General features: G+C 33.9%; 1 protein-coding gene across 3 annotated transcripts in view; it reads left to right on the top strand.

The window, feature by feature from the left end:
- Nucleotides 1–4,306, top strand: part of LOC135638630 (probable transmembrane GTPase FZO-like, chloroplastic) — a 41,912-nt gene extending 37,606 nt beyond the window's left edge. For 2 of the 3 annotated variants that reach the window (XM_065151832.1, XM_065151834.1), the window contains exons 10-11: nt 219–334; nt 3,748–4,306. In XM_065151832.1, coding sequence (XP_065007904.1) covers nt 219–334; nt 3,748–4,030 — 399 coding nt within the window. In that variant the 3' untranslated portion in view covers nt 4,031–4,306. The remainder of the gene's footprint in view (nt 1–218; nt 335–3,747) is intronic. The other variant, XM_065151833.1, reaches the window with a different exon arrangement.
- The last annotated feature ends 11,324 nt before the right edge of the window (nt 4,307–15,630 follow it).

A 15,630-nucleotide genomic window follows, 5' to 3' on the forward strand; every position in this document is an offset into this window, starting at 1 on the left:
ATTTACTATTAACTCGAATCGAGTTGTGTATTATTATGGTTCTTCATGGTAATAAGCATTGAATATTGATGTATGACTTAGGAATATTAAGATATTTCTTAGGTATATTATTGTTGTTGAAATATTTTGAGATGACAATTATATTGTTCTAATTATTTGAATGAAATTCTTTATTGGTTATAAATTTAACCATTTGACTGTTTTAAATTTCTAAGCAGGTTGTAGGAACATTTGGAGGGCTAGGAGCAGCAGGACTATCTGCTTCTCTTCTTACATCCGTCCTGCCAACCACGCTGGAAGATCTTCTTGCTCTTGCTTTTTGTTCTGCTGGTGGGTGAGTATTAAGCCTTTCCAAGAAATTAGCTTTCTTTAATCTGTGCTAGACTCAAAAGTTCCTAATGAGCAACTGGGTTCTTAAACCTTTATTTGATCTTTTTTCTCTCCTATATCTGTTTAGCATATCTCTTTCATATAATTTGATCACTTCACAGAAAGCCCACTATCCAGAAAAGATCCCTTCTTTTGGGTATTTATTCTTATTTTGGATTTCTGCTAAAAAATAAGATATTTCTCTCAATAGCACTTTTAATTTTCAGAGTAGTCCCAGGTTGCATGCAATGCTAATTCTGTAAAATAGCTAGAACTTTTTGCATGAGTGAGAACAACTCATGTTTTTTTCTTTTCCTAGCTGATCTGAGTTATATAGTACATGGTTTCTTGTAATCTCTTTCATGATTCAAAACAATCTATGATAATCTCTAGAACCAATATCAAAATGTACAATTACAATCTGTTGCACCTAATAATCAATGTTAATCGAGTGAATGAAAAAAAAGGTTTGGAAGATATGTGGATTCAGTGAATAACTAATGAAGATCTGTGCAGATTTGCTATACATGATTGATTTGGATGCTGATGCTGATATGACAAGTGACATCAAAGTTGAATAGGAAAACCTAAAGTGTACATTGATTGTACTTTTTGTTTCTAAATATTACGAAGCTGGCAACATTCACTAACACTGAACTAAAGAACATTGGCCTTGTTCATAACATTCCTTTTTTTTGTATTTTTCCTTTTAAATAAGATAATTTTGCATTCGTTCTTTTATAGGGTTCACATAATACTTTTGATGTTCATTTCTTAAGTATCTCTTCCAATATTTAGCAGTGAGAGGCTTTTAGAGATGTCTGATAAAATTGGTATCAAAGTCGAGTTAATATTAGAGTATGGTGAGAGGATTAAGTAGAAAGAGCTCTCTATGGATGGAGCTACAATTGGGCTAACCCTCACATACATCATGTTAGTGTTTGATTCAAACCTTGATGAGGACATTAAACCTTTAAGTTAAAGATATTATAACATCCCGATTTAGTCCACATTGAAAGCAGGATAAGATTAAGAATAACTTAAAGGGTCTAATGAGTATACTATTGTTAAGCTTAAACATTTTGAGTCAAGTGTTCAAGCTTGTTGAGAGCAAGGTATTCAGTTTCAAATAATACCGCTTGTACCGGGCAGTACGTACCGGTCCATCAGCTGACCGATACACGGATCGCTCGTTACCAGACGGAATATAAATAAATAAATAAATAAATATATATATATATATATATATATATATATATTTATTTATAAAAATATATATATTTTTTAATATATATTAAAATATTTATATATAAATATATATAATCTTATATATATATATATATATATATGAGGCGACGTCATCGAATTATATATATATATATATCGAGCGGTATACCGCTCGATATACAATATCATATCGTACCGTCCGAATGTCGAAACTCTGGTATGGTATGATATTTTAATCCTTGGTTAAGAGGTCAATTATCCCATCAGATTAGATCGTGACAATTGGTGTAAAGCAGAAGAACTTTGTATCTTGAACTCACAAATTCAATGATCATGAATTTTTGCACTGTATTTGTTAAATAAAAATATTTTAATTCCAAATATTTCAGAAAATCTTTTCAAGAGGTAATAAAAACAATGTTATGGATGTTCATCACTTAGTTCTCTAGTTTTTTCTTTCTATAAAAATAAAAATTGCCAGCCAAAAGGGATTCCAAATTGGGTTGGCAAATTATGATTGTCCCATTATGGGTTTAAGGTACTGAGTTTTGCACTGAACTGCATCATTTTTTCTGGTACATATATATAACTTTGACTAATTGGATTCTACAAATATAACTGGTATCTATCTGAGCCTCTGAATTTACAGATGATTAGCTAAGCTTTATATTCTCAGGGTTGCATTTGACCATCACATGCTACTACAACACTTCAGTAGTTGTAATTTGTTTAACTGTTGCAAACTATTAATGGTTTACTTTCTTATTCTGATGAGAGGTTGTCAGGCTTCTGACTTGAAGATATTCTGCAGCAATTAACACAACACCTTTGATTGAACATCATTAATTTTTTAATCCTTTTCTCCTTGCTAACCCTCCAAAGTATACAGTTTCAAATAATACCGCTTGTACCGGACGGTATGTACCGGTCCGTCAGTTGACCGGTACACGGACCGCCCGTTACCGGACGGTATATATATATATATATATATATTCTTTTTTTAAAGCGATGTCACGTCGCCTCGGCAACGTCGCCCCGTGTGGGAGAAGGAAAAAAAAAAAAAAAAAAAAAAAAAAAAAAATATATATATATATATATATATATATATATAAACGAGGCGACGTCGCCCCGCTTGGGAAGAAGGGAGAGACAACGTTGCCGAATTATATATATATATATATATATATATATATATATATATATATATATATATATATACCGAGTGGTATATCACTTGGTATACAGTATCGTACCGTACCGAATGAATGTTGAAACGCCGGTACGGTATGATATTTCAAACCTTGTAACTCTCAATGTTTCTTTCTTCCTCTCTTGTCATATAATTAGTTCTTTTGCCTTCAAATGTTTTAGTTGTTTGGTTTCTGCATTATCTCATGCTCTTAAAGTTTAAAGCATCTCCAAGTGGATATAAGTTAATATTCAGGAAGAAGGATGTAAAAAGTAATATTCAATGTGGTCCTCCAACTTTGATCAGTTTGGTCCAAAATTTATTGGGTCAGGAATTCATGAAGTGCAATGTTGAGGATTTGTATTGTGCTGCTACTGTGTCGTGATGACCGAGGGAAAGAGGAGGGATGGATGGATGATAGGAGATGATTGCCAGAGATGAGATTTGAGGCTCTTGGAGAAGGTTGTGAATTGGATGCTGAACGAGCATCGATCATATGGACATTGTTGCCAAGACGTTTAGGAAGACCTACTAAAATCTTATTAGGAACTGTAAAAGGAATGAAAAGGCATTTTAACAAGTGATACTGCTCAATGGTAAGAAAGATTCATGTATTTGGGCCCGAAAGTTGGGACTTAACAGCTTCTTGTGTGTGTTTCTATAATACATATGTGTTTATACATGGCTAAGTAGCTAATAATTTTGTTTAAATAAAACTAGATTTGGTAAATTTTCTAATGATTGCAGTGATTTACACTAAAAATAGTGTTAATTTGGAATTCGCAGTAACTGTTTTTACTTTTGCACAATTCAAGTAATATCTCTAACTTCAGTTTTGTCATGGACTTGATTGGAGATTGCATGTTATTGATCAATACAAGGGAGGAGCATAAAAATGATACTAGTTTTTTAGGCGAAACATGAAGTATCATTTTCTTATGTTTTGCCATATAATATTGTAGGTGGTTAGCAATTTCAAATTTTCCAGCACGAAGGAGACAAGCAGTAGAGAAGGTCAAGAGGGTCGCTGATAAGTTAGCGCATGAAATTGAGAAGGCTATGCAGAAGGACCTGCAGCATAGCATTGAGAAGCTGAATCACTTTGTGGAAGCTACCGGTAAACCATATGCTGAAGCAGCTCAGGACAGAATAGATTGGCTGGCGAAAACACAAGATGAGTTGGCAAAGGTTGAACAGAATCTCCAAGCTATGAAAGTTGAAATTCAGAATCTTCATGTGTCGTGAAATAGTTCTTCAGATCTCAGTGGTTCGTTAGCTTTCATCTGCATCAATCTGTTATGGCGATGGTGTCGTCATGTCAGTTAGGAGCGATCAAAGGCAATTTGTTGTAGAAAGTAGTGTCTATGTACAATAACAGACGTATGTAGGGAGAGAGTATTCTTTTTAGCTTCCAACCGAGTTGTCTCTCTTGATTTTTGAAGCTGATGCATGTATTCTTTGACAGTGGACGAGAATAACCAATGTGTTGGTAATTCAAATCAAAATGTGTATATTTGACGATGGAGTTGCCCAGCAAGTGACCTTTGGCATATGATGCTGTGATGGATAAAAAAAAAAACTTTAAAATCTGTGAGTCAGTCTTGAAATCTGATTTGAACTTGGAAGTTAAGAGATTCATGATCTAATGGTGGGGTTTCCACTTTACACTTAATAGTTGGTATTGTCATATATTAACATAGTGGTGCATGTATAAAACAGGTAATTAAAATCTGCATTAAAATGTTCTTTAGATCGTTTTTCCAGCTGGATCGATCCAATGCTATCCCAATCCCAATCCCAATCCCAATCTAGCTCTAACCCCTTCCCAGTAACGTTGCATGCTACCCGCTGCTTCTTCCGACGCTTTCATTTTCTAGCCAGTTTTATCCACCCAGTAACGGGTGGCTTTATAGAGTCGTTTCGGTTCCATGTAGAAACCGTGGCATTAGAACCCTCCTTTCATGTACCTGCCTGAAACCACTCGCTCCCACTTTTGACACTTGTGAGTTGGCCGACTTGTCATGGACGGCCACTGCGCGGGTCTTTTTTAGCTTTGTCAACAAACCGCTATCTCCCGCAACATCTTCGTTACTTTTGTTCGTTTGTATGGTTGTTTGGCTTTGTCGACAAACCGTCATCCGCTTAAGTCGTTGGATACTGTTGGCTTTTGTTCGCTTCTACGGCTTGCTGCCTTGTGTGCAAAACACTACTGTGGTGAACACTTACCGAAGATGGTACAATTAGATCAAAACAGTCTCGTTTTCATGTCTCATAATCTGATTTTTCAAGCCTATAATGTGGTGTATGATGAATGTCATAAAACATTAATCGTCTCAAGCACCCTAAAACCATCCGCATGACATAAGATTAAACGAGGCTTTCTAATAGTATTACGCTCTAATTTTGAAAGTTTGTGTAGGTTTGCCACTCACCGCAATGTCTGGTTGGTTAAGCACTTGTTATTGGACATATGGCTATATTTTTAATGTTCAATGTTCTTATTTTCTTCTTTTCTTCCAAGTGCTTGTTAAATTGTTTAAAATGTGATTTTGAGCGAGACGTAAGTTTTGTTTTGTCTGTTACTTGTTTTCGAATATAATTAACTTCCTTTTTTTTTTGTAGGCCTTTAAGACTTTGCGAGTTTACACTTGACTGATCCTTTATGGATAAATATCATAAAAATACCTTATGATTTAGGTAATTTCTATTAAATTCATAATTTTTAATATTAGAGTGGATAAGTGATTTGCGCAAACAACAAAGTTCACACACTCACGATGACGAATTGAGCAAGGCTACGTAAGGCGGGTAGTAACCACAAACGATCACAACACGAGTTGCTCAAGAGGAGTGTGATAGTTAAAATAGTGAGCAACAAGTTGATTACTCTTTACGAGAGAAGGAAGTATAATCCAGAGCATTGAAACCAAGCAAAAGTAAAATTTAATATCATAAAGAAAAGATTGAAATAGCCACTAAGTTTGAAATAATATGTTATTAATATAAATTTACTAATATAAATAGCCACTAATAGCAAAAGTAAAATTTAATATCATAAAGAAAAGATTGAAATAATCCAGAGAAGGAACTCATAAGAGGGAGCAAAATATTGAATCGATTAGATAGAGATTCGAGTTAGATCAATTGATGAAATATATAAAGGAATCTATGCTATATATAATATGTTATTAATATAAATTTAAATAATAAGAAAATTATTTTTAAAATATTTAATAAATAATATGATGTCGATCTTATCTTTTAAAAAAATATTTTGAATAAGAAAAGAACTAAGTCTCTCGTACGGGGGCTTGTTTAACCCTATATAGATCTTTAGACAATTTATAAACATGATTTAGGAAAAGATCATTTTTAAATCCTAGTGACAAAGCACTTTTGATATCCATTTGAAATAGACAATGGGTATCCTTATGGCTTTAAGTCTAGCTATAGAAGTGAAGATCTCCTCATAGTTTATACATTCTTCTTAGTTGAAATCTTTGACCACTAAGTTTGTCTTGCTTCCAATCGCAATACCTTATTCATCTTATTTATTCTTAAAGACTCATTTAGTATTAATTATAAGATGATCACTAGATCTAAAAATAAATATTCAAACTATATTTCTTTCGTATTGATTTAACTCTTCATATATTGTCAAGACCCATGAGTCATCTTTAAGAGCATCATCAATGCATTTAGGATTAATTTGAGATAAAAAAGTAGTATTTACACAAATATTTTTTAAGCAAAGAATGAGTTTAAATACCTTTTAATATATCTTTAATAATTAATTCCTTAGGATGTGTATCTACATACTTTTTATTCATAAGACTTCTTTAGAAGTAGATATATCCAAGTTGTCTTGGGGAGTAAAATCCTCATTCAAATTCAGTTTATCAAATTTAAAATCGTCATTAAAATCACTTTTCATAGCTTCAAGAATTCATCAAAAATAATATGAGTAGATTCTTCAATAACTATAGATCTTTTATTGAAAACTCTATAAGCTTTAAAGATAGAAGAATATTCAAGAAAAATCTAATACACCTAATATGAACTACACATACTCTAACCATTTTGAGTAATTTAAACCAGATAGTACAGGAACATTAGAAGCATAAGAGTGTATAAAAGGAAGTATCAATGTAAAATATAAAACAACATTAACACTTTGAGTTTTCAAGATATAATAAACTATTGATATTATCTATATTTTATCTTTGGCTAAAAGTATGGATATATGTAGTGTTTACTCAAAATTATTTATGGTTGTCTAATATCATTTTTGTAAAATAGTATTGCTATCTTTAGGTATACAACTCTAAACTACAAGGATGTCCAAAATAGTATTATCTTATCCCATCACATAATTATTTAAAATAGATTTTTCTTTAGGATTATCTAAATCTCTTAAGTATGTATCATTATCAATATTATTTTTTAATATTATTTAGAACTAATTCTTTAATATAATTTTAGAAGCTATTGGTCTAGGCCACTTTGACAACTACAAGACTAATACTATAATTTAAAAAATCCTATAAATGATAAAATATTTATTATAAGTTATATCTCAAAAGTCTACCATCGTAAGTCACTTTGGCAATTACCAATTAAATAATACTTAAGGATATAAATTACAAATAATATTCATCAAATATTTTTTAATCTAATTTATATCAAAATAGTTTAATAATAATTAAAAAAATAACTATAATAATAATTAAATATTAATCAACATAAGAAAAAAAATCTCATATGATAACTATAATCATGATAAAATATAAATTATACCTTTATATAAAAATAGATATTATTTAATAATTTTAAACATATGCATGTAATACCTAAATAAATATCCAAGTATAATAATTAGAATTTAATTGTCACATATAAAATTTTATCAATATATCATATGAAAAAAATATTAAAAAATCATTATATATATATATATATATATATATATATATATATATATATATATATATATATATATATATATATATATATATATAATTTTTTATAGAACTCTAAATTAGACGAGTCAATCATATTTAATCAGGTAGGCCCAAAGTTAGCCCAATTAAGTTTGTCAAATTAAAGTTGACTAAAGTAAAAAATTAATAAAAAATTTAACTATTCTCAAATTCAGTCAAAACATGATTGATCAAATCTAAATCCAATCAAGTAATTAAAATACAATTAGGATAAAGTTTGACCAAAATATTCGATCGAAATAAATCAAATTAGTCAATTTTATAATTGAGGACATATAAGAATTTTTTTAATTTTTGAAGAATAAAACTATAATTTTATTTTGGGATATATAGTGAAAATATATTATTCTTGAAATGAAAAACTACCAAAAGGATATAAATTAAAATTAAAATTAAAATATTTATAATGACAAACTATCATTTTAATAAATGAGACACTATTTTTTTTCCTTCTCTTCTCGTTTGTCATTGTATGAGGCATGTGACCGTTGCGGTGCACGATTGTCCTCCGCTTACGTGTCACCTATGCCTATTACGGTGGCACAACTGTTCTTATGCAATTGATCAACAATCTCATTAGTCATTGTGCTCTGCTACAGCACCCAAGCATGGTTGTTCTCATTGCGCACGGGTTCCTAACCAATGGAACACTTCCGCTATCATGTGCAGGTGATCGAGTGCCATCGATTGTCGTCCCACCATGTGATTGTACATATGCATGGATTAACGAGCTCACACAATTGCCATGGCATGTAATTGTGCTATCATATCTACTCGACGACCCCATTGATTGCCATGGCCATTCTTGTTTGCCGCTTAGTCGTTAGAAACTACAACCTTTGACTTCCAATCAATTCTGGTCATGGCTAGTAAATGCCACTATAGCGGCATTATTGTAGCCATTGAACAAAGGAAGCACTATTAGTTGTTGTAGGTAGTAGCACTACTACAACTGCCTGTGACTAAGGTAAGTTGACCATCGCAAGACTATTGTGTAGAGGCAATCGTGCATGCGACCACCACCTTTGCCAATGACTAAACCAATGATCATTAGAGGCCATCACTCTCAACTATGCTATCAATAGTAAGTTGTCAATAATAATCTATTGATCAAACATGTGGAATCTTACATTGCCCATAAGCAAGTGGCAAGATGGATGTGATAGGAAAATAGATCAATAATGTAGATAGATCATTCAACCATCGAAAATCAAGTGACAAGTTATTAGCATCAAGATGGATGCTAATAAATATATCTAAGATATTTGACTTCAGAAATATGACTTTGATACCAATTGTAAACATAAAATCATAATAAATTTGATTTCATTCAGGATGCCATTCAGGATGTCATTCAGATCGATGTCAGATCGATGTCATTCAGGATATCTTTATCTAATCTGTAGGTGCATCATTATTAAATCTGAAAGCTACAGTAATACCAATCTATAAGGAGAAATAAATTCATATTCTCCTCTCTTCCTATTCTTCACAAGATTGCTATGAGGGATAGATTAGGGAGATTAAGGATAGATATGTAATCTTAATAATTAGTGTTTTGTCCCTAGGAGGCCCTATCCTTTTATAAGCGGAGCAAAGAGTGATGATAATTATGACAGTTCCTCTCATTAAAGTAATCTCCTATCGAATCTTATTATAATTAGACTTTCTTTCTATTAGTCGATTATAATATATCTTACCATCATTAGAATCTAGTCAGATTATAATATATCTTACCTAATTAGATAGAGCTACATAATCTAACAATTGTAGGATAATCAAATGTTTGAATCAATAATTTTTGGGTATTCAATATCTTAATATCCAAAAGTATAATATTAACTATTTTCTCTCATTCAAGTGTTAGTAGAAATTAATGATATAAATGTTCAACCCATATTGTTTGTTATATTTTTAAGGTTATATATTATGTATTAACCCAAAAGATGTCATCTTTTGGATTAGTTGTATTAACTTAGAAGATGTTGTTAGGACCATTTCAGCACTAAGAGAGGGGGGGGTGGGGGGGGGGGGGGTGGGTGATTAGTGCTTTCGAAAAATTACATTGATTCTAAAATCTAGTTTGATAAAGCTTATATCGGAAAGATGAGTTTAACTTGAAACATTCGTTAGTGAGCAATTAAATCAGTTTACAAAATAAATGAAAAGCATAAAGTAAATACAAACCAGGGTTATAGTGGTTTGGTTGTCCCGACCTATGTCCACTCTTGATTCCTCTTCAGTCGAGGCCATTGGCATTCACTACCGATTTTCTTTCAATAGGTGAAGATCAACTACCCTTACAACTCTTTCTCCTTTTAATAGGCTCGGAAGAGAACATTTATAACTCTCTTTTACATTATACCTCAGTCCTCCCTTTAGAAGACTTCCTAAACCTAGGAGGAAAAGACTCTATACTTCAAGAGAGTTTACACCTTTTTTCTCTCAAATATATTTTTCCCATTTTCTACTCAATTTCTTGCTTACCTAAGCACAAAAGAGTGGGGTATTTATAGACCCCAAATGACTTCAAAAATAGAGCCAAAAAAGGTCTCATCCCGGGTTTCCTAGGTCCTAACAGTACCACCACATGTGCTGGGTAGTACCACCGCTTGTAGCATTGACACTAGGCAGTACCACCACCTAACATGGTTTGGGAGACTATGTTTGGGTGGTACCACTATATATTCTAGTGGTGCCACCTCTTAATCCATATGTGGGTCACTGAATAGGCCTCTCAATGAGCCTAACTCAGCCCCAAATCAGGCCCAATGGGCCCCTAATTGATTAGCCAGGTTACACCTAAAACTAACTCAATTATGACCTAACCTACTTCGATCTAGACACACATGATTACAAAATATGAATATTATATTATCTGACATGTCATTAGTGTTAGGATCAAGAGCACTAAGAGGGGGGGGGGTGAATTAGTGCAGCGGAAAACCTTCTACGATTAAAAAAACTGCGTTCGTTCGATAAAAGTGATTTCAGTAAGAAAGCCGATTCGTAAATCACTTTAACTTTTGATTAAGCGAGATGCAGCAAAGATATAAATGTAGTTTGCAGTTATGGTTCAAATCATATAGTAGGCGCAAACTGAAATATGATATTTGTACGAAAAAACTGATTTACGTATAAATGTTGATTCGTAAATCACTTGATTAAGTGAGATACAGTTAAAGCAAGGATATAAAGGCAGTTTGCAGTTATGATAGAAATCAAAACGTAAACGGAAACTGAAATATGATGATCATACGATAAAACTGATTTACGTCTAAACGCCGATTCGGAAAGTGCAAAGCTTGAAACCCAATCATATATGCGCAGAAAGTAGTAAGCTTTTGAGGAGGTTTGCAGTAAAGATAATATGCTCAAAGTAAATGCAAACCGAGATTTAGAGTGGTTCGGTCAATCTTGACCTACATCCACTTTTGGCTTCCTCCACCGACGAGGTCACCGACATCCACTAGAGGCCTTCCTTCAATAGGCGAAGGCCAACCACCCTTTTACAGTTTCACTCCTTTTGACGGGCTTAGGAGACAACCCTTATAGAATTTTCTCTCCTCTCTTTAAAGATCAGAACTTGGAAGAAAAGAGGGAGAAGAACTTTTGGCCTTTACAACAATTTTGAGCTCTAAAAATCATAGAATAAGATCAGGATTTCGGTGTGTTTTTTTTGCTCTTCCAATGCTGAAAGGGTGGGGTATTTATAGGCCCCAACCCAGTTTGAATTTCAAGCTCAAAACTGTCAATTCCCGGAATTCCAAGATCTAGCGGTTGCACCTCCTAACTGAGGCAGTTGCACTGCCTAGCAGAGCTTGAAGACTGAGCCTCTAGGCGGTGCCACCTCCTGTCAGGGGCGGTTGCACCTCCTGCCAGAGCTCGAAGACCGAGCTCAGGCGGTGCCACCGCTTGACTGAGGCAGTTGCACCTCCTGCTAGAGCTCGAAGACCGAGCTCAAGTGGTGCCACCTCCTGTCAGGGGTGGTTGCACTGCCCAGTCTCACTCGGAGACTGAGCCCAGGCGGTGCCACCGCCTGGCTGGGGCGGTTCAACCGCCTGGCAGAAATCAAGGTCCGAATGGGTTGATCCATTCGGCCCAATTTGAGTTTTTCAGGGGCCCAATTGCCCCAAGATTAAGTTAATGGGATCACCTCCCATTTTCAACTTAATCATTGTGCTAACTATGATATTTCCTAAGACATTTACTGCAACTTGCTCCGGTGCGTCAATCGCTTTTTCTGGCGAACTTCCGTCGATCATCTAATGAACCCTCGGTGATGCTCCTGCGGACTTCTGACAAACTCCTGGACTTGTGACGATCCACTTGGCGAGTTCTGACGAGCTTCTTTGGTAAGCTCATGGACTTCTCGAATTTGTTCCCGCAGAACCTTCGACGACTATCCGAACTTCCGTCGAACTCTCAAACTCCCAACGTGATCATTGTCTTGACTCCGGCGTAAGTCTTGCTGCATATCTTACTTTCATCGTAGTTAATCCTGCACACTTATCTCAACATATAGATTAGATAACAAATGACAATTGACTTCATCATCAAAATCCGAGATTCAACAATCTCTCCCTTTTTGATGATGACAATCAATTGATAATCGAGTTAACCTTAACTCCCCCTATCTATATGCCATACTTGAGATAAGTCATTCTTGAATTCAAAACCTTTGAATTCAAGAGACATATTGATAAGTTAAAATCATTTAAACTTATCAATACTCCCATCATGATTCCCATCATGATGTATCTCTCTGAAGATGATGTCAAGGCTTGACATTCATTTTCAAATTTTACATTACAAGTTTGAATGATGGTAATAGTAGCAATTCATCATATTGTAAGATGTCAACATGTAAAACTACGAAGTAAGATTTTGATATCATTACATGATGCATACATTTCAAATGTTTTAGCAATTATTGCATTTCATCACATGGTAAGATATCAATACGTAAAATTACGATGCAAGTTTTTTGTTTGATATCTTGACACGATACAAACAAGGCATAGCATAGCATTAATACTCAAATATTTCTCCCCTTTTGTCATCAATAAAAAGTGTGGTAATTGTGATACCAGGAGAATAATATAAGCAAATTTTGAGCATAAGTGTGATAATTGTTCATGCCTTTACTAGGTTCATGTTATTTTCCAATAGTGAGTGATAGGAAATCAATTATACAAGCATATAAAGGAAATCGTGATATGTAGATCGCTTTGAGTACTTCTTCCTTTTTGTTTGTTATAATCTTTTTTGCATGAAGGAGGAAGGCTATTTGTGAGTTTACTTTGAGTGAAGTTAAAATCGATGAGAGATTAAATCATGCTTCATTTTTACGAGGATCAAAATATGTATGTGAAACAAATCTTTGCAAGTAAAAACACTATCATCCATATTTCAAGATGGAATTTATAAGCAGGAATCATTTCATCAAATCCATTTCAGAAAAATATTTTTCATATAATAAGTGTATGAGAAAATCCGATTGTTAGGATACCAATTGTTAAGCGAATCCGAAAATGAAATTAACACTTTCATGCAGTCAGACAAGACTATGCTATAGATTTTCAAATACAATCATGAAGACAAAACATGCTTATTGTTATGGAAATTTTTATATTTCAACATATAATTTCCAACATGTTATTTAGGCATATAATGGCAATCAAGTAATTTGATCATTCAATAAAGTCCGAAAAATAATTTTAACTAGTTTATGTATTCGGACACATCAACATTCCTAATTCTCTTCTTATGAAATCAAATTGTTCTTCACTTAGAGGTTTTGTAAAAATATCAGCTAGTTGATGTTTAGTATTATGGCAATATAATAACATGATGCATCAACTACATTGGTGTATCATTTTCTCAAATCATATTTATCATGGAAACCAAGGCACAAGGTTTTCAAGGTGGTTATAAAAATATTTAGTTTCAATATAAAATCCGACAATGAGTAACGAGATTAAACAATGAGTGATGTTTGTAACTCTGCTCACAAATAAATACATCAGGTAACCATATCAAAGATCAAGGCACAGGGCATTGTGATCATGGTGAGTAACATAAAGAGTTTACAATACACATATAAGCTCATTCAAGAGGTGAAAAATTAAAATGCCTAAATAAAGAGTCAAATTGTCGATGAATTTGCTGCAGCTCAAATAGGATTTGATCTTGTCGATGTTCAAGTCGTTCTTGTCTTTATTCAAATCGGTCCATCCGAATCCCAATATCTTCGACAGATGATGCAGGAGCTTGCTCAAATGAATGTGTTTCCTCAAAGGGACAGATCAGAGGAGATTGAGTACCCCTAAAGACTGGTGTTTCTGGTTCTGGTTCAGGTTGAGGGGGATCGGTTCTTCTAGGCATTCTAACCCAGTTACCGTTTCTATAAACACATCTCAATCGGTAAAGTAGATTTTTATTTATTATACTAAACCTATCTACTTTTATTACTTCTTCGTCGGATGGTATTGGAATATTGTAGGCTTTCAGTATTCTAGTGATTATACCACCATATGGAAGCATCATGTCTTTCTTAGATAGTTCTAACATGTTTTGTTAGATAAGATAACCAAGACAGATGTCATGTCCTTTCATGATCCAATACATAGTTCCTAATTCTATTTGGCTTACTTCATCATGATGGTATTGTTTAGGGAGAATGATGCTAGTTAGGATATGATGAAGTACCTTAGTGTTTAATGGTAATAGATGTTCACAACTTTTAGGAACAATCGCTAAATTGGGATTGGCAAAAATTGTTCCTAAGGCTTCAACATATGTTGTCCCAACAGTTTCATCATCCCATGATCCTCTAAAGTAAAGTCCTCTATTTTTTTATGGGAATACCTATCATGTCGCAAATGAGTTTATCCGTAATGGAGATGTGTTGTCCTAAGAAATAGGTAGACATTCTTTCTTCTTCATCTACTTGTATATTATTGTAAAACAATCTAACAAGTCTTGGATAGATGGGTTCATTAATTTGTAAAATAGGGAGTAGATCTAGGTTTGCAAACCATTGGATTGTCTCTAAGTCTCTTAGTTCATCTAAATCTACATGTTTTCCCTTATTGACACTTCTAAATTCGAAAGAGGAAAACTTTTCAGCATGATATTTTGAATCAAAAAGGGTAAGATTAAAGTCTTCCACTAATCTCCTCTTCCCTTTGTCCCTTGATGATCTTCTAGACCTCATAACTACTGCTGTTTAGGAGGATAGTAATGAGCAAGAGTAAATGAATCAAAAACAGAATTTAAGGGCTTCTTAGAGAATACCTTAGTGAGATCTTCAAGAGAAGGAGAGATTGTTGATATTTTACTTCGAAATGAGGAGTATTTGGGATGCTGTGAGGGGAGAAATGGAGGTGGAGAAGCTTTGGAAGAGTAAAGAATGGAAGGGAATGAGTTGGGGTCGGTTCCACCACCGGCCCTAGCTCGGGTTAAAAGGAGGCAGAATTGCGGGCGGTTGCACCGCTGGCTAGGGCGGTGCAACCGCTTGCAATATGTGATAGCCGGAGGTGCTACCTCCAGCTAGGGCGGTGCAACCGCTGCAAGCAGTGAGCATGGTTCTGACTGCTGTGTGGTCTGATTTGAATGTTTTTGACTTTGAGTTGAATTTTTATTTGTGGATCAATCAACTTTACTTACGTAATTACGTAAGAATTTTCATTTTAAGATAAGAACTTTTGCACAATCAAGATAGATCTTTTGACGCGCATACTCTCAATGTCGTACACATGTTTGTGACAGATTGTTCAAGTTGGTAAGCCTTGCAAGTTTATGACAAACTTAGTCAGTTCATGATATAGTTGGATTTGAAAG

Source organism: Musa acuminata, chromosome BXJ3-5 (assembly GCF_036884655.1).
Source record: "Musa acuminata AAA Group cultivar baxijiao chromosome BXJ3-5, Cavendish_Baxijiao_AAA, whole genome shotgun sequence".
In the NCBI taxonomy this organism is placed as follows: domain Eukaryota; kingdom Viridiplantae; phylum Streptophyta; class Magnoliopsida; order Zingiberales; family Musaceae; genus Musa; species Musa acuminata.